We start from the raw sequence: 26,376 nt of genomic DNA, 5'->3' as shown, positions 1-26,376 counted from the left end.
AAATTGACCTACATGTGACTCCAGACCCACAGCAATGTGGTTGACCCTAATCTGCCTCCTGACATGGGACAGCAGGTCACTTTGGTACAAAGGCTGTGAGGAATAAAGTAACAAATACTGGCTTGGCCAACAGTAACCTTATTCCATGAAACAGAATGTGTTTCCTCTTAGCGTAATTGCTTATACTGATTTCACAGTCACAAAATCATTAAAGGTACAGTAGGAGGCCATTCAGCCCATCATGCCCGCATCTGTTCTCCAAATGAGCATTGTGACTTTTGCCAGGTGCTCTTGCACATTGTTTCTGTTCAGATCATCGTCCAATAACCCTCTTGAATATCTCAATTGAATCTGCATCTACCATATTTCACAATCGCGAACCATGTGCTGTATGAACACATCACATTTTCATCTTTTGCAAATCATTTTAAACCTGTTCCCATTTACATTAAACAGAAAAAACAAGAACTGCAGATGCTGAAAATCAGAAACAAAAACAAACTACTGAAAAAGCTCTACAGGTCTAGCAGCATCTGTGGAGAGAAAGCAGAGTTAACATTTCTGGTCCAGTGACGCTTGTTCTGAAACTTTGATTTCTCTCCACAGATTTTCCAACAATTTCTGCTTTTCTTTTTGTTCCCATTTCTATTGGTTTTAAAGTTCTGGTGTTGAATAGTAATAATGTGGTCTAATAGTGAATTGCATTTGTTTTAATTAGAGGAATCTGGGATTCAAAAGTACAGAATTAATGGTTCAGTTAGAGCCTTAGCTAGATTTCATCTGAACTGCTGGGTTCTGTTTTTGGTATTGCATTTTGGGGAAAAAATATTGGTGTTAGAAATGGACACAGTTCAAATTTGCCAGTATTCTAGAAGGCCTTAGAGACAGTTTTATTCAACTTTGCTTGCATCCCTTTAGGCTGAGAGATTGAGGAGTTATTTAATTGAAGCCATAGAGTCATACAGCACACAAACAGGCTCTTTGGCCCACCTGTGCCAACTAACAAACAACAAACTTGCACTTGGCTACTATGCCCTGGTATTTTAAGTGCTCGTCCAGATGCTTCTTAAATGTTGCAAGAGTCCCGGACTCCTCCACCCGCTCAGGCAGCACATTCCATCTTTCTGTCACCCTCTGGGTCAAATGTTTTTCCTCAGATTCCCTATCAACCACTCACTCCTTACCTTAAATTTATCCCCTCTGCTCTTAAACATGTCTGCCATGGGGAAACAATTCTTGTGATCTGCCCTGTCTATGTCTGTCATAATTTTGTACAACACATTCAGATCTCCCTACAGCCTCTTCTGCTCCAAGGAAAACAAACCCAGTCTGTCCTAATACAACATAGAACATTACACCGCAGTACAGGCCCTTCGGCCCTTGTACCGACCTGTGGAACAAATCTGAAGCCCATCTAATCTTCAGTATTCCATTCTCGTCTATATCTCTGTCCAATGACCATTTAAAAGCCTTTAAAGTCGGCAAGTCTACTACTGCTGCAGGCAGTGCGTTCCATGGCCCTACTACTCTGAGTAAAGAAACTACCTCTGATATCTGTCCTATATCTATCACCCCTCAATGTAAAGCTATGTCCCCATGTGTTAGCCATCGCCATCCGAGGAAAAAAGCTCTCACCGTCCACCCTATCTAACCCTCTGATTATCTTATATGTCTCAATTAAGTCGCCTCTCAACCTTGTTCTCTCTAACGAAAACAGCCTCAAGTCCCTCAGCCTTTCTTGTAAGACCTTCCCTCCATACCAGGCAACATCCTAGTAAATCTCCTCTAAACCCTTTCCAAAGCTTCCACATCTTTCCTATAATGCGGTGACCAGAACTGTACGCAATACTCCAAATGTGGTTGCACCAGAGTTTTCTACAGCTGCAGCATGATCTCATGGTTCTGAAACTCAATCCCCCTACCAATAAAAGCGAACACACCCTATGCCTTTTTAACAATCCTATCAACCTAGGTGGCAACTTTCAAGGATCGATGTACCTGGACACTACCAAGAATCTTACCATTAGCCCAGTACTCTGCATTCCTGTTGCTCCTTCCAAAGTGAATCACCTCACACTTTTCTGCATTAAACTCCATTTGCCACCTCTCAGCCCAGCTCTGCAGCTTATCTTTGTCCCTCTGTAACCTACAACATCCTTTGTCACGATCCACAATTCTATCGACTTTAATTGTCATCTGCAAATTTACTAACCCATCCTTCTATGCCCTCATCCAGGTCATTTGTATAAATGGCAAACAACAGTGGACCCAAAATCGATCTTGCAGTATCCCACTAGTAACTGAACTCCATGATGAACATTTCCTATCAACCACCACCCTCTGTCTTCTTACGGCTGGCCAATTTCTGATCCAAACTGCTAAATCACTTTCAATCTCATGCCTCCATATTTTGTGCAATAGCCTACCATGGGGTCCTTATCAAACGCCTTACTGAAACCCATATACACCACATCAACTGCTTTACCCTCATCCACCTATTTGGTCACCATCTCAAAGAAATAACGGAGTCTTTCCATCCCAGGCAACCTCCTAGTGAATCTCCTCTGCACTGTCTCCAGTGCAGCCACGGCCTTCTGGTAATGTGGTGAAGAGAACTGCACGCAGTGTTCAAAATCATCAAAGACATACAAAGTTCGGGTTTGCTCGGGCGATTTGGCTTCTGATCTCATTACAGTCTTGATCTGAACAATCAGGTCAGAGCTGAACTCCTGAAGTGAAGTGGGAGTGACTGTCCTTGATATGAAGGCAGCAGTAACTGAGCAAAACTGGTCATTGAGAATGGCGGTGGGGGAGGTTGTTTGATGGGGAGATATTCCCATTAGTTGGAGCCATCCCTAGCTCAGGGGAAAATGGCTGTGAAGAGAAGAGATTAATACCTCTCCCCCCCGCTCTAAGACAGGAGTTCATTGTCATACTGTCCAAGACCGAACCATCTTCAGCCACTTCATCAATGATTGCCCCTCCATTTGGAAAACAATGAGCTAATTAGAGATAGAGTTAAAAAGTGTGGTTCTGGAAAAGCGCAGCAGGCCAGGCAGCATCCGAGGAGCAGGAGAATCGACATTTCGGGCCTAAGCCCTTCTTCACCAGCGATGGTCTTCCTGGCGATCGTGGAGGCGGTTGCCTGGGCCAGCGATCGCGGAGGCTGCATAGTCGGTGATGGTTGTTTGTGCAGCGGTGGGGGCGGAAGTGACGTCACCGTTCGCTACAGCAGTGGTGGCTGCAGCGGCCGAGAGGTTGCGAGAAGGTTCAGGAACGGTTGAGGAATCCGGAGTGTGGGGGTGAGTACATGGAGAAGGGCTTATGCCCGAAACGTCGATTCTCCTGGTCCTCAGATGCTGCCTGGCCTGCTGCGCTTTTCCAACACCACACTTTTCAACTCTGGTCTCCAGCATCTGCAGTCCTCACTTTCTCCTAGCTAATTAGGGATAGTCAGCATGCCTTTGTGCAGGGGAGGTCTTGTCCCTCAGCTTTGATTTAGTCTTTTGAGAAAGTGATGAAGGTCAATGATGAGGTTAGGGCAGTGCACGTTGTCTACCTGGACTTCACTGAAGCATTTGACAAGGTCCCTCATGGTAGGCTGGTCCAGAAAATTAAGTCATTTGGCATTCATGGTGAGTTGCTAAATTGGGTACAAAATTGGCTTGGTCATAGAAGATAGGAGGGTAGTTGTGGAGGGGTGGTTTTATGACTGGGCGTCTCTTACTAATGGTGTTCCACAGGTGCTAGGACCTCTGCTGTTTGTAATATATATGAATGATGTGGATGAAAATGTAGATGTCTGATTAATGGACAAGATGAAAATTGGTAGAGTGGATATTGAGGAAGGTTGTCAAAGGATCCAGCAGGATAAAGATTAGTTGGAAAGTTGGGTGGAGAAATAGCAGATGAGCTTTTAATCTGATCAAGTGTGAGGTGATGCAATTTTGGGAGGTCAAATGCAAGAGGAAAGCATTTGGTCAATGGCAGGACCCTTAGGAGCATTGACATACCGAGTCCATAGCTCTCTGAAAGTGATTATGGATACATCGATAAAGAAGGTGTGCAATGTGCTTGCCTTTGTTGGTCGGGGAGGAAAATGAGGACTGCAGATGCTGGAGATCAGAATCGAGAGTGTGGTGCTGGAAAAGCACAGGCCAGGTAGTATCTGAGGAACAGGAGAACTGACGATTTGGGCATTAGCTGGGCTTATGCCCGAAATGGCGATTCTCTTGCTTCTCAGATGCTGCCTGGCCTGCTGTGCTTTTCCAGCATCACGCTCTTCAATTGTCCAAACAACAAATTCAATATAAAAGTTGGCAACTCATATTGCAGCTGTATAAATCTTTAGTTAGGCCGCCTTTTAAGTATTGTATGCAGTTCTGGTCCCCACACTATAGGAGGGGAGGGAGGCATTGGAGAGGGTGCAAGAGTTTTACCCCAGGATGTTGTTTGGACTGGAGCATGTTAACTATGAGGAGCAAATCGACAAACATGCATTTTTTTTGCTAGACCTTCGGAGGATGAGGAGTTACTCGATAAAAGTAAATAATATTATGAGGGATATGAATAGGCTGGATAATCAGAGTCTTTGTCCCAGGATACAAATGTCAAATACTAGGTTTAAGGTGAGAGGGGATAATTTAAAGGAGATGTGCAAGGCAAGTATTTTACACGGAAGATGGTAGGTGCCTGGAATGTGTTTATAGGAGGAGGTGTTAGAAGCAGACACAACAGCAATGTTTGAGGCATTTAGACAGGCAGGGTATAGAAGGAAACAGACCATATGCAGGCAGTTTGGATAAGTTTAGAATGACATTGTGGTTGATAGACATTGTGGGCTGAAGGACCTGTTCCTATATTCATTGTAAGGTCAGACATGGTGACATACGTTAATGATTGCAGTGTTCAAAACTCCTCAGATAATGAAGCATTGCAGCACCCCAGGCCACAAAAATCAGGATTGTATACAAAAGGGTCAGATGGTGGCATTTCAGGGGAACTGTGTTCAATGCCTCTTGCAATTCCACAGATGCTGAAACTGTGTCCAAATGTAGCAAGACCTGCACAGCATTATGTGGGCTGATAAATGGCAAGTAACAATGGGGTTATACAAATGCAGACAATGACCACATTCAACAAGAGAATCTAAACTTCTCAGCTTGCAACTCAACAGCATTTCTATCACTGAATCCCCAGCTATTAGCATCATGGGAGTTGCCATTGACTAGAAACTGAAGTGGCCCAGCTTTTTAGTACTGTGCCCATTATACAGATTCAGGAAATTGCCGGACTGATTCTGAGCCCTGTGTCCTTTGTGCTTGTAAGCTTGATGCAAACTTGTTCATGTTGTAACATCTTTGTGGTGATCACTTTGCTTTCTGCTTTCTCTTGTCTTGCAGTTCAAAGTTTGCCCCCCAAGCCTGTGCGTTTCTACTCCAGGGCACAGGAGTGTCCTGTTTCAGAGGGACCCCAGAAGCGTTCTCATTACAGACTTCTTTGGCAGTGTGCGCAAGGTGGAAATAACAAGTGATATCATCCGACTGACCCAGAATGACACTGAAACCGAGCAGAGGTAAGCATATGGATTAGCTACCTCCATGTGTATGTGTCTATAAGCAGCGGGTAGTAGCATGGGCCCTAGCAGATTAGCTGAATTGTTCTTAGAAAATATGCCATAAGTTTTTTTTTCCCTGTAAAACCACAGCATTGTGACTTGCAAAAGGTTAAGGATAGGCTAATGTGCAGTCGTGCAGTTGGATGAAGACTTTTTAAAATTCATTCATGGGTCATGGGCATCGCTGACTAGGCTGACGTTTATTGACTAGTTGCCCCTGAGAGGTTGGAGGTGAGCTACCATCTTGAACCGCTGCAGTGCATTTGGCATGGGTACACCCCCGTGCCCTTGGGGAGGCAATTCCAGGATTTTGAACCAAGTGACACTGAAGGAACAGCGATATATTTCTAAGTCTGGATGGTGATTGGGTTGGAATGGAACTTGCAGGTGATGGTGTTCCAATCTATCAGCATTGCCCGTCTCCTCCTAGGAGAAAGTGAGGACTGCAGATGCTGGCGAGTCAGAGTCGAGAGTGTGGCGCTGGAAAAGCACAGCAGGTCAGGCAGCATCCGAGGAGCAGGAGAGTCGATGTTTTGGGCGTTAAACTTTCATCAGGAATGTGGGGTGTGTGTCTGGGTTTGTGGGGAAAGGGGGCTGAAAGATTGATAGGAGGGGGGGGGGGGTGGGCTGGAGGGAAGGTAGCTGGGAAGGCGATAGGTAGAAGCAGGAAGGGGCTGCCAGGTCGGAGCGGAGGGTGGAGTGGATAGGTGGGAAGGAAGATGAACAGGTGGGACAGGTCAAGTAAGGGCGATCGCTTTTCCAACTTCCTTCCCCCCTCAACCCCACATTCCCCCAATTTATCTCTCAGCTCCCCAAACCCCATTCCCGATGAAGGGTTTATGCCTGAAACATCGATTCTCCTACTCTGCAGATGCTGTCTGACCTGCTGTGCTTTTCCAGTGCAGCACCTTTCGACTTCTCCTCCTGGATGTAAGTGATCATGGGTTTTGAAGGTGTTGTCGAAGAAATTTTGGTGAATTTCTGCAGTGCATCTTGTAGATGGCAACTGCTGAGCATTGGCGTTGGAGGAAGTGGTTGCTTGTGGATATGGTGCCAATCAAGTGAGCTGCTTAGTCCTAGTTGGGGTCTAGCTTCTTGTTGGAGCTGCACCCATCCAGGCAAGTGGGGAGTATTGAACTGCTGTGCTCTTCCAGCACCACTAATCCAGTATTTGGTTTTCAGCATCTGCTGTCATTGTTTTTACCTAGTATTCCATCACACTCCAGACTTGTGCCTTGTAGATGGTGGACAGGCTTTGGGGAGTCGAGGGGTGAGTTACTTTCTACAGGATTCCTAGCCTCTGACTTGGAATTTCTAACTTGTGACAAAAACATCTGGAACAAACTGTACTATCTCGGACTTGATCAATTGCCAGGAAAGTATTCTGAAAGACGTGTGCAATGAACATTAGTTGACCGTTCTGTAATAGAATAATTTTACTCAGACAGTGGAACAGATACTGGTCAGATGATGGCTCAGCACTTTGCTCAATGGTCTGGCAATTGCCTAAAAAATGTTTTTAACTTAAGTGACACCTTGATAATTTGTGAATTGTAAAATGCACAAATGTGAACTTGTAAGCCCAATGCTGTTACAGACCCAGCTCACTTCTTTATTTCTTGGCAGAACAGGAGATTGTATCTGAACATAGCTAGATATCTCAAACATGTTAAGGCAATAATACCGGTGAACCAAGGCATGAACGATGCAAAGCAAGCCTGGGGTCACTGAGGAATAGAATTAATAAGGAAGGATTTTTTGATAGATTTCTGTACAATATTAATCTGAAGTCTTGACATTTTCATGTCTAAATGTTTTATACTGAGTGACAGGGTCCCAGCATGGATTTCTGTGAAACAGCATTCCTCCTGTCACTTTGAGTAATTAAGTTTGACCCCTACACCCTGGTTTCTGTTTTGTAGGATGTTCGCTATCAATTCTGCTATTTATCCCCTGTGTCGATGAACGGACTCTCTTGAGTCCCTGAATACTCTGGTACAGTTGGCAGTGTCTGGTTTAGCAGTGTCTCTGCTAGGTGACAGAGTGCAAAGGCAATTTTATTTGAATGAAGAAAGCGTTTATGTAATTTATTTGTTGGCTTTTAGTGGTAGATTTTCAGATGCAGCTAAATGTAACATAAAGGTTTTCTTTATTAGTATGTAGAACTAAGTTATGACTCCCTCTAGTGTGTTCTTATTGTAAATATTAAAGCACAAATTTCAATTTGTTAGCATTCCAGGTGAGAATATTTCTGCCACTGTTGTTTTTGAAGTGTTCAACATTCACTTTACCTTGTTGTTCCATGTTTGACATCGATTCTTCTAGGACCCCAGGGTCTCTCACAACTTCGTCCTTTGCAGTTTTAGCAGTATTTACGAGCGCACTTGTCCCTGTGAACTACAGTTCCTGTGCTATTTTTCTGCCCAATCATATATATATTGTCCAATGCACTCTATATTCTTGAGCTGCTTCCTGCAAATTGACTATGTTAACATCAGCTGTCAATCTTACCAGTTTACATTGAACTTTTAATTCTATAATTAATATTTGTTTCTCAAGATCATTAATCTCACTCAGATTTAAAATCTCGCAAGAATGGTGTTGGAGGTGTTGCATATTGCTGCAATCATATTGATTAGATTAGATTAGATTAGATTACTTACAGTGTGGAAACAGGCCCTTCGGCCCAACAAGTCCACACCGCCCCGTCGAAGCGTAACCCACCCATACCCTTACATCTACATCTACCCCTTATCTAACACTACGGGCAATTTAGCATGGCCAATTCACCTGACCTGCACATCTTTGGACTGTGGGAGGAAACCGGAGCACCCGGAGGAAACCCACGCAGACACGGGGAGAACGTGCAAACTCCACACAGTCAGTCAGTCGCCTGAGGCGGGAATCGAACCCGGGTCTCCGGCGCTGTGAGGCAGCAGTGCTAACCACTGTGCCACCGTGCCGCCCACAAATTGACCCATTGTCCAGCAACCCTAGTAATGGTACTTCCCTGTCCTTTCTGTCTTGCTACTCTGGCATAAAACGATTAATCTCTAATATGTTTCTTCATTTTCAGCTGGCTTCAATTGTACAAAGCATGAATTCTGTCTAAAGCAAGGTTCAGTATATTCTACATACCTTCCTCTGTGAATGGTGTTACCATCGAGGCTGGAGAGGTGCTCTGATTCCTTTTCAGCCCCACTCTTCTATTAGTCAAAACAACTCTTTAGTTTGAACAGGTTGATGATACGGCCAGTTATAATTGGCTCAATGTATCTGAATTGTATCAAATTGAATATAGTGAAGTTGGCCATTTACTTTAGCCAAAAAACCCCCCAAAGTTATTAAAAATGAAACTTAATTATAGAAACAAGCAAATTTATTGATGAAAAATGTTTAGATTTTACAAAGGTAAGTCATGAGTTCCCTTCCTGATGAAGGGCTTGTGCCTGAAATGTCAACTCTCCTGCTCCTCAAATGCTGTGCTTTTCCAGCACCACACTTTTCAACTCTGACTCTCCAGCATCTGCAGTTTCCCCATGAGTTTTCTTCTAACATCCCCAACTTAATATGAGGCCAGATGAGTTACACACAAACTATGGTTGGATACTCTATAGAACATATCATTTGGGCGTCATTTGGTTGGATAGCTGGCTTGCAATATTGAGTAACACCAACAGTGTGGGTTCAGTTCCCACACTGACTGAGGTTACCGTTAAGGACTCTCTTTCTCAACCTCAGGTTAAACTCACCACTAGTTGTCTCTCTCTAATGAGAGAGCAGTCCTATGGTCTCGTAGAACCATGTCAACTTTATTAAGTTATTAAACAGTACGGAAAATATTCTCAGCATTTCCCCAGCACACATTCCACACATTGTGGGTCAGCAAGTCGCATAAGGGATTCCGATGGTTTAGTTTTGACGATCTAATTTTGAAACTCCCTCAAAAGCCTCTTCACCAATACTGAGGAAGAGTCACTTGGCCCGAAACATTGACTTTGATTTCTCTCCACAGATGCTGTCAGACCCGCTGAGCTTTTCCAGCAATTTCTGTTTTCGTTTCCACTCTATTATGGACTGCCTCAAAGATGGCTCACATTTTGTGGTTCACCTTTTCCTGGCACTGCCATTGCATGCTGTTTGGATTATGCATTGCAGCACTTAACAGGCACAACTTTTCCGCAAACAGCTAACTTTACAAACCCAATTTTATAAACCTAACTTTCCAAATGCCTTGTGTTTAAATCAGGTTTAGTTGCACCAATCAGCTCTTACTTTTAGGTTTTCTTTACTCACGCCCCCAGGGCGGCATGGTGGGTCAGTGGTTAGCACTGCTGTCTCACAGTGCCAGGGACCCAGGTTCAATTCCCACCTTGGGCGATTGTTTGTGTGGAGTTTGCACATTCTCTCCATATCTGCATGGGTTTCCTCCAGGTGCTCCGGTTTCCTCCCATTTCATCCTTAGTACACTGGCCACTTAGTCATCATCACTAAAACTGATTAAACCAATGTAGGTTGTGGAATCTTGCTGTGTGCAATATGGATACAGTGTTTCTTACATTGCAGCAATATTCAAATGTGCTTTGGTACATTGTGAATTTATGATAATTGTGATATTAATGTGAGTCTTTCTGTTAATTCTGTCCTGTTTCATAAGCTTGACAATTAAAAAAAAAGAACAAAATAGCACCGGAACAGGCCCTTCGGCCCTCCAAGCCTACACCAACACATTTTGCCCTTCCACACTAAAGCTGCCTTCACTTACAGGATCCGTATCCCTCTATTCCCTACAAGTTCATGGATTCATCCAGGGGCCTCTTGAATGCTGCTATTGTGTCTGATTCCGCCACCACCACCTCTGGCACTCACCACCCTTTGTGTGGAAAATTTGCCTCACATATCTCTTTTTAACTCTTCCCCCCCCCCCCCTCCCCCCCCCCCCCCCCCCCCCCCCCCCCACCCAACCTGTGTCCCCTAGCAACTGACCCCTCCACTCGAGGAAAAATCCTCAGACTTTCCAAACTATCCGTGCCATTCACAATCTTATAAACTTCTGTCAGGTCACCCCTCAACCTCCTCCATTTCAGTGAAAACAGCCCCAGTCTATCCAATATTTCTTCACAGCTAAAATCCCCCATACCAGGCAATATTCTGGTAAACCTTTTCTGTACCATCTCCAAAGCATCCATATCCTCCTGTTAGTGAGCTGACCAGAACTGTTCTCAGAAACTGGTCTACAGCTTGCTAATGCAAAGAGTTACTTCAATTCTCCAAAAAGTTAACCCAGTTTAATTTCTCAAAACAGTCAAAAATGCTAAATTGATCTGTATCTATAATCTATTTAACTGACTGTAATGTTTATCCTTTTAACTTTATTTATTATTTTCTAACTTGTACTATGTATCACTGTAAGGTAGTGTAACTTTCTTTTCTTTATTTCTCTACTTTGTATCTAAGATTTATACTTGAGATGGCGCAGTGAGAGGCGACATTGTATTCCTTTTCACTGTACTCCTGTACTTGAGTACATGTGACAATAAATCTCATTCTAATTCTAAATGTAGTTTGGTGAAATCTAAATTTGTGATTTTCTTTTAACCTATTAAACTGAAGATTTAGTCAAGGTATTCATAATAATGAAGGTTTTGATAGCTGAAATTGTAGAAACATTTTTCACTGACTGATACAGTAACTGAAAGACACTGATTGGCAATGATCAGTAAATTCAGTGTTGGTAAATGAGCTGGAGAGGACAGCTAAATGGTTAGCGCTGCTGCCTTGCAGCGCCAGGGTCCTGGTTTTGATTCCAGTTTCGTGGAGTTTGTGTCTGTGTGGAGTTTGCACATTCTCCCCATGGGTCTCTGTGCGCTGGTTTCCTCCCACACTCACAAAGATGTGCAGGTTAGGTGGATTGGCCATGAGAGATCCTGGGATTGTTTGGGGGAACTGTGTTTGGGTAGGATGCTCTTCAGAGATCAGTGCAGAATCGCTGGGCCAAATTGCCCCTTTTTTGTACTGTAGGGATTGTATTCTTGGAGGGGGAGGGAGTGGTTCATTGTTCAGCTTGTTATATCCTGGAATGTGCTGACTGAAAAGGGGGCATGAAGCAGATTCAGTCCTAACTTTTGAAAGGGCATTGGACGTGGATTCAAACGACAGTGAGGGGGTGAATGCAACCAGTTGGATTGGTCTTTGAAAGAGCCAGCGCAAGTCATAGTGGGTGGAATGACCACCTTTTGTTATGGTATGAAAGCACTTCTGTACTTTTCATATCAGCTCATTGTCAGGGACAACAGGAAATGGTAATGCTGCTTTAATTTCTGAATTCTAGCGATGATGCAAGATGTTTTCTGCTTCGAATTTTGTCATGTGATTTTAATGTTACACAAACTATTTGATGCCCACAAGAGGCAACAGTAGAACACTGAGACGCAGCTGTTCTCCAATAGGTGGCCTCAGCTCCCTTTTTTATCAGGCACTGTGAGAGATTTTCGGATAATTTTTTTTTGTGTAGTAATTCCTCACTGTGCAAGCCATTGGAGCAGGACCCATTACATCACCGGATTGCAAGACAATGACATGCGGAAGCCATTTAGCCCACTGTAGGTCATCTGCCTCAGATTAGCAATAACATGTATTTGCATAAAGCCTTTAAAATGGCAAAACATATGGAAATTGATACAGTGCCAAAGAGTTATGAAGTCATTATGGCATGGGAGAAAGTCATTTTGCTCATCGAATCCGACATGAGTTGTTGGGATATGATCTCTCAGTAGAGAGAGAGAATGACTGGTGTTAATTTAACCTGAGGGTCACCACAACGTAGCTGAGTGGAGAGGTTGGGAAAGCGAGTCAATCATGGTAACCTCAGCCAATGTAGGAAATGAACCCATACTGTTAGTATTAATCTGCATGTCAGATCAGCCAGCTAACTGAATGGAGCTAACCGAACCCCAATGCCCACTGCAGTGTGGTTGACTCCTAACTGCTCTGTGGGCAATAAAAATGCTGCCTAGTCAACAACTCCCACATCCGGTGAATAACTTAAAAATAAAGTTTAATGCAGTTCAGTAAGCGTTAAGGAGGAATGTCCAGGATTTAGTGGCTAGGCAACTTTAGACATGGCTGCCAGTGTTGGACTGGCAGAAACTGGAGAGGGACAGGGGACGGGTATTGGAGAGGGACAGGGGACTGGTATTGGAGAGGGACAGGGGACTGGTATTGGAGAGGGACAGGGGACTGGTATTGGAGAGGGACAGGGGACTGGTATTGGAGAGGGACAGGGAATGGGTATTGGAGAGGGACAGGGGAGGGGTATTGGAGAGGGACAGGGGATGGGTATTGGAGAGGGACAGGGGAGGGGTATTGGAGAGGGACAGGGGACTGGTATTGGAGAGGGACAGGGAATGGGTATTGGAGAGGGACAGGGGAGGGGTATTGGAGAGGGACAGGGGACGGGTATTGGAGAGGGACAGGGGACTGGTATTGGAGAGGGACAGGGGACTGGTATTGGAGAGGGACAGGGAATGGGTATTGGAGAGGGACAGGGGAGGGGTATTGGAGAGGGACAGGGGATGGGTATTGGAGAGGGACAGGGGAGGGGTATTGGAGAGGGACAGGGGACGGGTATTGGAGAGGGACAGGGGGATGGGTATTGGAGAGGGACAGGGGGATGGGTATTGGAGAGGGACAGGGGACTGGTATTGGAGAGGGACGGGGTGATGGGTATTCGAGAGGGACAGGGGGATGGGTATTGGAGAGGGACAGCGGAATGGGTATTGGAGAGGGACAGGGCACGAGTATTGGAGAGGGTCAGGTGATGGGTATTGGAGAGGGACAGGGCATGGGTATTGGAGAAGGGCAGGGGAATGGGTATTGGAGAGGGACAGGGGACAGGTATTGAAGAGGGACAGGGGGATGGGTATTGAAGAGGGCCAGGGGGATGGGTATTGGAGAGGGACAGGGCATGGGTATTGGAGAAGGGTAGGGGAATGGGTATTGGAGAGGGACAGGGGACAGGTATTGAAGAGGGCCAGGGGGATGGGTATTGAAGAGGGCCAGGGGGATGGGTATTGGAGAGGGACGGGGGACGGGTATTGGAGAGGGACAGGGGACACGTATTGAAGAGGGACAGGGGGATGGGTATTGGAGAGGGACAGGGGGATGGGTATTCGAGAGGGAGAGGGGACGTGTATTGGAGAGGGACGGGGACGGGTATTGGAGAGGGACAGGGAATGGGTATTGGAGAGGGACAGGGGACGGGTATTGGAGAGGGACAGGGGGATGGGTATTCGAGAGGGAGAGGGGACGTGTATTGGAGAGGGACGGGGACGGGTATTGGAGAGGGACAGGGAATGGGTATTGGAGAGGGACAGGGGACGGGTATTGGAGAGGGACAGGGGACGGGTATTGGAGAGGGACAGGGGACGGGTATTGGAGAGGGACAGGGGACGGGTATTGGAGAGGGACAGGGGACGGGTATTGGAGAGGGACAGGGGAGGGGTATTGGAGAGGGACAGGGGACGGGTATTGGAGAGGGACAGGGGAGGGGTATTGGAGAGGGACAGGGGAGGGGTATTGGAGAGGGACAGGGGACGGGTATTGGAGAGGGACAGGGGACGGGTATTGGAGAGGGACAGGGGGACGGGTATTGGAGAGGGACAGGGGGATGGGTATTGGAGAGGGACAGGGGACTGGTATTGGAGAGGGACAGGGGACGGGTATTGGAGAGGGACAGGGGGATGGGTATTGGAGAGGGACAGGGGACTGGTATTGGAGAGGGACGGGGTGATGGGTATTCGAGAGGGACAGGGGGATGGGTATTGGAGAGGCACAGCGGAATGGGTATTGGAGAGGGACAGGGCACGAGTATTGAAGAGGGTCAGGGGATGGGTATTGGAGAGGGACAGGGCATGGGTATTGGAGAAGGGTAGGGGAATGGGTATTGGAGAGGGACAGGGGACAGGTATTGAAGAGGGACAGGGGGATGGGTATTGAAGAGGGCCAGGGGGATGGGTATTGGAGAGGGACAGGGGACGGGTATTGGAGAGGGACAGGGGACACGTATTGAAGAGGGACAGGGGGATGGGTATTGGAGAGGGACAGGGGGATGGGTATTCGAGAGGGAGAGGGGACGTGTATTGGAGAGGGACGGGGACGGGTATTGGAGAGGGACAGGGAATGGGTATTGGAGAGGGACAGGGGACGGGTATTGGAGAGGGACAGGGGACGGGTATTGGAGAGGGACAGGGGACGGGTATTGGAGAGGGACAGGGGACGGGTATTGGAGAGGGACAGGGGAGGGGTATTGGAGAGGGACAGGGGATGGGTATTGGAGAGGGACAGGGGACACGTATTGAAGAGGGACAGGGGGATGGGTATTGGAGAGGGACAGGGGGATGGGTATTCGAGAGGGAGAGGGGACGTGTATTGGAGAGGGACGGGGACGGGTATTGGAGAGGGACAGGGGACGGGTATTGGAGAGGGACAGGGGACGGGTATTGGAGAGGGACAGGGGAGGGGTATTGGAGAGGGACAGGGGATGGGTATTCGAGAGGGACAGGGGACGTGTATTCGAGAGGGACAGGGGACGTGTATTGGAGAGGGACGGGGACGGGTATTGGAGAGGGACAGGGAATGGGTATTGGAGAGGGACAGGGGATGGGTATTGGAGAGGGACAGGGGACGGGTATTGGAGAGGGACAGGGGACGGGTATTGGAGAGGGACAGGGGAGGGGTATTGGAGAGGGACGGGGGACGGGTATGGAGAGGGACGGGGGACGGGTATGGAGAGGGACGGGGGACGGGTATTGGAGAGGGACGGGGGACGGGTATTGGAGAGGGACAGGGGACTGTATTGAAGAGGGACAGGGAATGGGTATTGGAGAGGGACGGGGGACGGGTATTAGAGAGGGACGTGGGACGGGTATTGGAGAGGGACGGGAGACGGGTATTGGAGAGGGACAGGGGACGGTATTGAAGAGGGACAGGGAATGGGTATTGGAGAGGGACAGGGGATGGGTATTGGAGAGGGACAGGGGACGGGTATTGGAGAGGGACAGGGGACGGGTATTGGAGAGGGACAGGGGAGGGGTATTGGAGAGGGACAGGGGACGGGGGACGGGTATTGGAGAGGGACGGGGGACGGGTATTGGAGAGGGACGGGGGACGGGTATTGAGAGGGACAGGGGACGGTATTGAAGAGGGACAGGGAATGGGTATTGGAGAGGGATGGGGGACGGGTATTGGAGAGGGACGGGGGACGGGTATTAGAGAGGGACGTGGGACGGGTATTGGAGAGGGACGGGAGACGGGTATTGGAGAGGGACAGGGGACGGTATTGAAGAGGGACGGGGGACGGGTATTGGAGAGGGACAGGGGACGGTATTGAAGAGGGACAGGGGATGGGTATTGGAGAGGGACAGGGGACTGGTATTGGAGAGGGACAGGGGGATGGGTATTGGAGAGGGACAGGGGGATGGGTATTGGAGAGGGACAGGGGACGGGTATTGGAGAGGGACAGGGGACGGGTATTGGAGAGGGACAGGGGACGGGTATTGGAGAGGGACGGGGGACGGGTATTGGAGAGGGACGGGGGGGATGGGTATTGGAGAGGGACAGGGGGAACAGTTATTGGAAGACAGCAGAGATCCTGGAGTGCTGTAAGATTGCAGAAGGACACAGAAGCCAGGACGCATCATGACAGCATCCATTTGTACTTTGGCTGACCCCAGTATTTCTCTCTGCACCAGCCTGCCTGGATTTTTCTGAGTGTTTACTCATCCTTTCAAGTCAAAAGGTTTTACCTAATATCTGATATTAAATTCATTTTTCATTCCTCTAAGACATTGACTCTAGTTCCATTTCCTGTTGTGTAACTGTGTAGATTAAAATTAAAATTTTCATGCATATTAAAAACAAACTCAATTTTTTTCCTCCACAGCAAGTGGCCTCCTGTCCTGTCAGTCTATTCACATTGATAACTGAGAATACCCATTGCCCTTGGGGTGGCAAACATCAAAGGGGTTAAGGGGGTAGGTGTGAGGTGGTGAAGGAGAGAAGGGGTGAGCTTTTCTTTCAAACTGGTCTGAGGGCTGGACTATAGCCACTTGATCCGATGATACATTGCCACAAGTAGCTATTGAGGTAAAGACCACACTTGCTGTTAACATGGAGTTGCATAAGGATTAGAAAGCAGAACCGTTTAGGTGGGAAGAGAGGTTGCTGGAGCACATTGCTTCATTTGTGATTTATGTAATTCCAGAAGATTAATCCGTACGGATTTCCCCATCTATCATGGTGGGATTCAAAGCCCTGACCCCAGAACAGTTCTGGTCGCCGTGCTCGTAGAAAGATATTATTGAGCTGTAGGTGTTTCAGAACTGACTTACCAGGATGTTGCCAGGACCAGAGGGTTTGAGTTATAAGGAGAGGCTGGATAGGCTGGGATCTTTTTCACTGGATTGTAGGAGGTTGAGGGGTGACCTTACAGAGATTTATAAAATCATGAGGGCTTTAGATAAGGTGAATGGCAGGTGTCTTTTTCCTAGGGTGGAGGACTTCAAGACTTAGGATCATATTTTAAAGGTGAGAGGAGATTTAGAAAAGACATGGGACATTTTGTTTACACAATGTGTGAAATGAACTTAGAGGAAATGGTGGACGTGGGTACAGGTACAATGTTTAAAAAATTTTTAGGTAAGTATATGAATAGGAAAGGTTTGGGGTGGGAGGTGGACTATGGACCAGGTAGGTGGGGCTAGTTAAATTTGGGATTACATTCGCCATGGATTGGTTGGACCGAATGGTCTGTTTCTGTGCTGTATGACTCTGTGACTGTATAACATTACCTCTTGGTTTTAGAGGACATTGCCTTACCCCAAAAGCAAAATACTGGAAATCTAAAATAAAAGCAAAAGTTGCATTTAGGGAGGCATTGGCCTTGTGGTATTATCACTGGACTGTTAAGCTGAAACCCAAGTATAGTTCTGAGATTCAGGTTCAAATCCCACCATGGCAAATAGTAGAATTTGACTTTCAACTTAAAAAGAAAATCTTGGAATTAAGAGCTTACTTATGACTCTGAATCCATTGTAGGTTGACTGAAAACAAAATACACATCTGGTTCACAAATGTCCTTCAGGAAACTGCCATCTTCACCCACTAGCTCATAGATAAGGGTGGTGGTGGAGGGTTGTTTTTCAGACTGGAGGCCTGTGACCAGTGGAGTGCCACAAGGATCAGTGCTGGGTCCACTGCTTTTCGTCATTTGTATAAATGATGTGGATGTGACCATAGGAGGTATAGTTAGTAAGTTTCTAGGTGACACCCAAAATTGGAGGAGTAGTGGACAGCAAAGAAAGTTACCTCAGAGTACAATGGGATTAGATTAGATTAGATTAGATTACTTACAGTGTGGAAACAGGCCCTTCGGCCCAACAAGTCCACACCGCCCCGCCGAAGTGCAACCCACCCATACCCCTACATTTACCCCTTACCAAACACTACGGGCAATTTAGCATGGCCAATTCACCTGGCCTGCACATCTTTGGACTGTGGGAGGAAACCGGAGCACCCGGAGGAAACCCACGCAGACACGGGGAGAACTTGCAAACTCCACACAGTCAGTCGCCTGAGGCGGGAATTGAACCTGGGTCTCTGGCGCTGTGAGGCAGCAGTGCTAACCACTGATCAGATGGGTTAATGGGCTGAGCAGTGGCAGATGGAGTTTAATTTAGATAAATGAAAGGTGCTGATTCCTGTCTGAAGGATGTCGTGAAGTTGAAAGGGCTCAGGAAAAGTTGACAAGAATGTTGCCAGGGTTGAAGGATTTGAGCTATAGAGAGAAGCTGAATAGGCTGGGGCTGTTTTCCCAGAGCGTTGGAGGCTGTGAGGGGTGACCTTACAGAATCATGAGGGGCGCGGTTGGATAAATTGACAAATTCTTTTCCCTAGGGTGGGGAAGTCCATAACTAGAGGGCATAGGTTTAGAGTTAGAGGGAAAAGATTTAAAAGGGAGCTAAGGGACAACTTTTTCATGCAGGGGGTGGTGCGTGTATGGAATGAGCTGCCAGAGGAAGTGGTGGAAGCTGGTACAATTGCAACATTTAAAAGGCATCTGGATGGGTATATGAATAGGAAGGGTTAGAGAGACATGGGCCAGGTGCTGGCAAATGGGATAAATTTGGGTTGGGATATCTGGTTGGCATGGACGAGTTGGACCGAAGTGTCTGTTCCCACGCTGTACGTCTCGTCATCCCAAACTAAGACACTACTGCCTACATGTGACTGCAGACCCCCAGCGATGTGGTTGACTTGTAGCTGCCCTCTGGCAGTTACAGTGGGACAATAAATGCTGGTCTAGCCAGCAATGCCCTAATTCTCTGAATAAATGAGAAGAAAATGCTGAGCAGGTCAGGAAGCATCTGTGGAGAGTGAAGCCAAGTTCAACTTCCTAGTCAGTGATCCTTCATCAGAGGATTTCCCCTGTGTTCCTTTTAATTTCAGCTTACTCCAGAGGCTGCTTGGGAAGAGATGTAGACAACTGTAATGTAAAACTTACATCATCATGTACCCCTCTGTAATAAACTTGGTTTTTTTTGTGGTGGGATTGACTCTCATCTCCTACTGCAATCTGTTGATTTGATTTCATTTATCATTGTCTAAGGTACAGTGAAAAGTTTTGTTTTGTGTGCAGCCCAGGCAGATCGCACCATGCAGAGTGCATTTGGATAAGAGAACAGAGTGAACAGTACAGTGTTATGGCTACAGAGAAGATGCATCAACAGCAAGATCAACATTAAATTTAAATTTGAGAGGTCCGTTCAAAAGTCTGATAACAGCGGGGAAAAAGCTGTTATTGAATCTATTCGTATGAGAATAAAACTTTTGTATCTTCTGCCTGACGGAAAAGGGTGGAAGAGAGTATAACCAGGGTGGGAGGGGCCTTTGATTTTGTTGGTTGTTTCCCAAGACAGCAGGAAGTATAGGAGATTTTGTTGGCCACCCAAGTGTTACTTTTGCTGGAATGGCCATTCTTCTGGTATGAGCTAAAGTTCTGGGTGGTGAGTGATAGTGATTCAGCATCAAGAAACTTGCATGATGTTTCCACTGCCTGTGACCAAGAGGCACAGATGGTGACTATCACAGCGTGTAGCTGAATGCCTCTGTTTTGGTAACTTAGTGCAGACTAGAACTTCAACTTGAAGACTGACTTTCTGCTTTGGATGATTCCCAGCAGGTTCTTTGCACTTTACATTTGTGAGGAGAAAATCCTTTTCCCTGAAAGAAAGCTGTCCTATTAACCGCACCTTCTGAGAATCATATAATCGAACAGAATGTGAGGCCATTTGGCTCGTCATGCCTGTGTCTTTTGATTTGATTTGATTTGTATTTATTCATTCTTGGGTTGAGGACATGACTGTCTAGGCCAGCATTTATTGCCCGTCCTGGAGGGCATTTAAGAGTCAACCTTGTTACTGTGGGTCTGGACTCGCATGTAATCTAGACCTGGTAATGACTGTAATTTCTTCCCTAAAGGACATTAGTGTACCAGATGGGTTTTTCCAACAATGGACAATGGTCACCATTAACTTCAGTCTTTGTAAACGTAACTCAAATTTCCCCGATCTGTCATGGTAGGATTCGTACCTGGGTCCCCTTAGTCTCTGGATTAATAGGCCAGTGGGTTACCACTAGACCACAGCCTCCTTGACTCAATCCCTCCCTTTTCCCATTATTCTATGAATTTTGCCTTTTTAAGTTACTGTGCAGTTACCTTTTTAAAGTTGGTATTGCATGTGCTTCAATAGCTTTTCAGGCAGAATGTTGCAGGTCATTAGAACTTGATGCAGCAAAACATTTCTCCTTGAAGAATGGTGGAGCAGGCTTGAGGGGCTGAATGGCCTACTCCTTCTACGTTGCTTCTTTCACCAATGATCTTAAATCTGTTTTTTGTAGTTTGCCGATTCTCCTGCCAGCGGGAAGTTTATTCACTTCATGAAAGCCTTTCATAATTTTTAACATCTCTGTTAAATCTCCTCTTCACCTTTTCTGCTTCTCCCATCTCTCTCTCCAGAAGAAGAGTCCCTCATCCCTGCTGCTGTTTTGTGCATTTGTCTTGCCATTGTTTGTACATCCTTGACATTCTTATAAAGTATGCACACTGATGCTGTTCTAGTGCTTCATAAAAGTTTAACTTCCTTCCTTTTGTACTCTGTGCCTTGGTTAATAAAACTGAGGTTACGAGACCATGCCTTGCCCGGTTCCTCTTCTCAATCTTTTTACTGATCAAAGATTGTTGCTCATAGCTCCAATCTTCATCGGCATAGACACAGCAGGACCTGCGGCCGTTTGTAGGTTAAAGCCGTATGCTTCTATTCACTCCCTGTGTAAGTGGCAAACAATTTTCAATGTGCGGAATATTTCCACAGGCGCTGGGAATAGATGTGCTGGTTAACCAAAAATGGTTAAAGGAGATGTCCGAAGAAGATCAAATGCTTCCTTTAATGGATGGAGGCGAAAGTCGAATGGTCATGTTTAGCCCCTTCTGTCCCATTTCAATGAGCAATAATTCCAAACTCCCCAGAATCTTCAGGAATGTTTCAAAAATCTGTTGCTGCTTCGGTTTCTTTACATTTTCCATTTTTATAAACTAAATGTTGCCATGTTCCTGTGATCCTGAGAGGTCCATAATTTCAGGGCTAATTCAATCGTTGATGCCTGGCAACCTTGTTACAGTCAGAACAGCCTCTTTTCACTGGTTCTCAGTTCTCGGGGTGAGCTGGTGCCTTTGGGAGTTGGGCTGTGTTGGAACAGCTGGTGCTCAGCGAGCCCTTGACTGGAGCCTGAGGTCACTGCATTCAACCAGTTAATTATCATTTCAGTTTTGTTATCACGTTAAATAACAGCATTCCTCACCGAAGTCCAGATAGATTTTGCATTACTCATGCACGCTTCACTTTACAAGTGCTGCCTTATTGACAAACAGACAAGATCCAGCAGGCTGTGTCCGGAAATTCTAGTTACAAGGGAATTCTGGTTGGTGCAGTCCCGGATAGCAATGATTTTGCCATAGGTAGGTATGAGGTGCTGGAGTTTAGTCAGAGAAATAAGCTGACAAGCTATTCCTTGGATGATGAGAGTTTAAGTGGGTAAGGGTTTCAATTTACTAATCATTAAAAGTTGCAGCTCAGGTTATCAAAGCCATAATAAAGCCAACCCATGCCCGAGGATTCATTTCAATAGAGACAGCCTGAAAAGCAGAAAAGTTACGTTAAATTTGTAAATGTTGGTTTGACCACACTTAGTCTGAAGTCACACAACACCAGGTTATAGTCAATAAGGTTTATTTGAAATCACAAGCTTTCAGAGCACTGCTCCTTTGTCTGGATGAAGGGGCACTGCACCAATAGCTTGTGATTTCACATAAACCTGTTGGACTATAGCCTGGTGTCGTGTGACTTCAGACTTTGTTCACCCTAGTCCAACATGGGCACCTCCACTGCTCTAAGGAAGTGCAGGGCACACTTCATATTTTACAAAGAGTCTGGAGACTGTAGCAAGGTGCAAAGTAAGACTTCCAATTGCAATGTTGGAGCAGAAAAGGTTCACTTGTCAGAAAAGGCTGGAATAATCTTGTTGGTGAGGGGAGGTGGTCTTTTCCATTTTGGGAAAACAAAGAGAAAGCTGAGAGGTAGCCTGACAACAGTTTTAAATGATGTAGTCTGACGGAGGTTGGGGGGGGAGGGGTCAATGTAGAGAAAATTACATCAACAAGAACAGAATATAGAAGGCTGTGTTGTTGGGGTTGATTGATGGAGGATGCAATGAGCTCACATGGACTATAAAAACTAGAATAGACCTGTGGAAAAACTTATTTTTCTGCACTGCTTCAGTGCAGTTCCTATCCAGCTAACCATCTGAACCACTTCATGTGGCCACAAGTTGCACATTCTAACCACTCTCTGGCTAAGGAGTTTCTCCTGAATCCCTTGGCTAGGTTTATCAGTCTCTGTCGCATATTTACGGTCCCTAGTTGTGGTCTCAACTACAAATGGAGATAGCATCTCTCTGTTTACCCTATCGAACAAGTTCATAATCTTTGCATAATCATACGTAGCGTTTGCTTCTGGATGACTCAAAATGATTTATATTTTTAAGGAAAAATACTTTCGCTTAAAATGAGCTGGCATTGAGATTACATTGCTGTTTATAATGCATAATAGAAGCAGTGGTTTCCCAGGAAACGGGCCATTTTATGAGTCAGGTCTGCAAGTCTCTCACCCACAGAGGAGATGATTTATTAGGTCTGATGGTGGCCTGTTTATCAAAATCATTACTTTCCTTTGTATCCTTCATGGACATGCTGATGACATTTTCCTTGATTGCGTTGTGAATGAGGAATTCAAGCAGATTTATCTTGCTTTACCCAGTGTTTGAGACAATTACCTTATCAATTTTAATAACATGAATGGTAGTGGGTCACCCAAGACTCGTTTTGTGGCTGTAATCTGCTGGAGACATAACCTGAGATTGAGTTGTGAATCTCTATTCCGATTGAGGTCACTGCTGAGGCACATCCTGCAGGGCAATTGTCTGGCTGAAGAAATGTCTACGGTCGTGCTTTTACAAAATCCTGTACGTCCGCTGGCAGAATAGCCGCTCCAGTATCAACCTCAGACTGAGCATCTCCAGTATTGAGGCTCTGGGTACAGTCAGTTAGCTGTGATGACCAGGCCATGCTGTCCACATTGTCTGACATAAGATGAGGTCTGTATCTCCTGGCAAGCCTCGTTATGGGAAGGGCTTACCAGGAGGGAGGAGGAATCACTTCAAATATGTTCTTGGCACCTCCCTGAAAGAAATGCACCATTCCATCCTGGCCACAGACACACACACACACACACACACACACACATGGAATCTCTCACCCAAGACTGCCCAAACTGGAAAGGAAACATTTCACCAAAGGGTCAGCCATTTTGGGTGTATCCAGATGAATGTTGAATGAAAACAGCAGATGGAAACAGAGCATCTCTCCCAGCTGGCTGCTGATTCGACAGCCACCTGAGTGACCGAGTTGGACTGAATGGTCTGTTTCCATGCTGAATGACTTTATGCCCCACCTCTGACAATGTGTGTGGGTCCAGCGTTAGACTGTTTAGTTACCTCGGCACCAGAATGTCCCCGTTCATCCTGAGGAACTGCCTAAGAAGAAGCAGAAGAATTGTTTAACTCGGCAAGTCGTGCAGAGAAGTAAAGCAAGTGCTTTTCATGACCTAAGGGTACCTCAAAAAAAAGTGCTTTTCAACCAATGGAGTCACCATTGTTGGATAGCAGCCAACTCGCATGCAGCCAGTTCCCAAAATCTGCACTCTGATGCTTTTCTTTAAAAAGAGATTATTGATCAAAACATCCTCTGGCCTCCTTCGAAATGTTTGAAATATGTCAGTTTAGACAGTGCACCATTCTCTTAGAACCACACTGAAATGTCACCCACATCTTGTGCTCAAGTCCCTGACTCTATGTACGTACAACCTTGTAATGGAAAAGGGAGCGTAATACCACCTGAGCTAACGCTGCCAGCAAATCTTTACTGAAGCCTCCAGGGCAATGCACTGAAACGCTATTGATATTCAGTGAACTGGTGCTCTCTGTGTGAAGACAGTGCGGAGCTGAGCTACAGAAACTAGAAGGTCACCAGTCTGCACGAATGGTCATGGGAATGTTAATTTGGATTTAACAGTCATGGTTTTAGTGAGAGATGATCCTATCTATTACTAAGATTGCTGACTTTTACCTCTAACACTGCCAGCCAAAGGCCTCTTTGACATCTAATGGAAGGTTCTGCCTTTGTCTCTCATTACAACCTAATATATGATCCTACTCGCCTCATCCCTTGAACAACGACCCTTGATGTCCTTGACCCACGAGGGTTAATGAGGATTTATTGATTATTCAGTAATATATGTTATTACTTTATTTCTTCGTAATGTCATACTAAACATCAGAGGCCTGTTTAAGGGCTGAGTTGATTCAGGCAATGAGTAGATGAGCTGAATGGGTTTGTGTTCTCGTCTTTGTAGCAGGAGGTGGCAGAGTAGTGGTAATGCCACTGCACTAGTAATCCAGACCCCCAGGTTCATGTTCTGGGGCCATGAGTTCGAATACCACCAGGACAAATCATGAAATTTGAATTACTTAAAAACCTGGAATTGAATTCTAGTTTAATGGTGACCATGCGGTTGTCATGACAAAACATCTTGTTCACTAAATTTGTGGGAAGAAATCTGCTGTTCTTACCTGGTCTGGCTGTGTGACTGCCGACCCATAGCAATATGGTTGACATGTAACTGTCCCCTGGACAATTAGGGATGGGTAATAAATGCTGGCTCTCATCCCACGAATGAGTTAAAACAAAATCTGATTTCTGCCTGAGTTAGCTGATTGTACGATTTGTTTGAACCACCACCTCTGGGCTAATGAAGGAAACATTCTTCAGTCGTCATTCACGTCCGGAATCTTACCACTCCCTCTCTTAGGGAACTTTGTTGCATGCTTGGTGAGACAGTGGTAAAGTGCTACCACTGGTAATCCAGAGGCTTGGATTCAATCCCTGGGAATACTGGTTCAAATCCTACCACTACAGTCTGATTAGAATTAGAATCACTACAGTATGGAAAAAGGCCATTTGGCCCAACAAGTCCACACTGACCCTCCGAAGAGCGTCCCTTCCAGACCCATTCCCCTAAACCTATTACCTCAAACTAATGCACCTAGCCTACACATCCCTGAACAATATGGGCAATTTAGCATGGTCAGTTCACCTAACCTGCACTTTCTTGGATTGTGGGTGGAAACCAGAGCACCTCGAGGAAACCCACGCAGACAAAGGGAGAATATGCAAACTCCACACAGTCACCCGAGGCTGGAATTGAACTCCGGTCCCTGGCGCTGTGAAGCAGCAGTGTCAACCACTGAGTCCCTCTGCCATGGAAATTATCATTGTTGCAAAAGTCCATCTGGTTCATTAGTGTTCTTCAGGGGAGGAGATCTGGAACCTTACCTGATTTGGCGAAAGTTTGACTTCAGACCCGGAGCAACGTGATTGACTCTTAACTGAAATGGTGGATTGAGAGACTCAGTTAGGGATGGGCAGCAAATATTGGCCTTGCTGGTGATGCCAACATCCCGCAGGAGAATAACTTTAACGAGTGCCACCACGAGATGTGATTGTGTTTGTTCAGTTTGCGATGGCTCCTGTGGTTGAATTACTCTCTTGTATATTTTGTTTTGGTTCGTGCCTAAAGGCTGGAGCAAAAATAAGGGTGTGCAGGTGAATCTGGATTCATAAGAGTTGGCATCTTCGAAAGAGGAAGAAGAAAGATGCATTAATATCTCATAAATAATGGAGAATGATTGATATTCTGTCCATGTCTGGAAATGTAGACACATTTCAAAAGCAAAATGGTGTAGTAAATGACATGCCAGATGCTCTTCATTTAATTCTAATTACTATAATGTAGGGCTTATATGAAGATTAGTAGTTACATCTGCTCAGGTTCATCTGTCTTCCGAGAGGACTTTGATTTCTGTTTGCGTTTCGAACTTCATTAATGTTGATACCGTGTAGGGTCCTTATGAGCTGCAGCCATTTTAGATTAGATTAGATTACTTACAGTGTGGAAACAGGCCCTTCGGCCCAACAAGTCCACACCGACCCGCCAAAGCGCAACCCACCCATTCCCCTACATTTACCC

The 26,376-nt window shown here is 45.9% G+C and overlaps 1 protein-coding gene across 1 annotated transcript in view; it reads left to right on the top strand.

Annotated features, from left to right (window-relative positions):
• The window catches only part of pigk (phosphatidylinositol glycan anchor biosynthesis, class K), a 123,693-nt gene that overhangs the window by 43,117 nt on the left and 54,200 nt on the right, over positions 1–26,376 (top strand). The window contains exon 9 of the mRNA XM_072574755.1: positions 5,403–5,575. Within this exon, the coding sequence (XP_072430856.1) occupies positions 5,403–5,575 (173 nt within the window). The remainder of the gene's footprint in view (positions 1–5,402; positions 5,576–26,376) is intronic.

This window comes from Chiloscyllium punctatum, chromosome 7 (assembly GCF_047496795.1).
Source record: "Chiloscyllium punctatum isolate Juve2018m chromosome 7, sChiPun1.3, whole genome shotgun sequence".
Classification (NCBI taxonomy): Eukaryota; Metazoa; Chordata; class Chondrichthyes; order Orectolobiformes; family Hemiscylliidae; genus Chiloscyllium; species Chiloscyllium punctatum.
The sequence above is the reverse complement of the archived record's forward strand: the minus strand, read 5'-3'. Positions and strand labels throughout refer to the sequence as shown.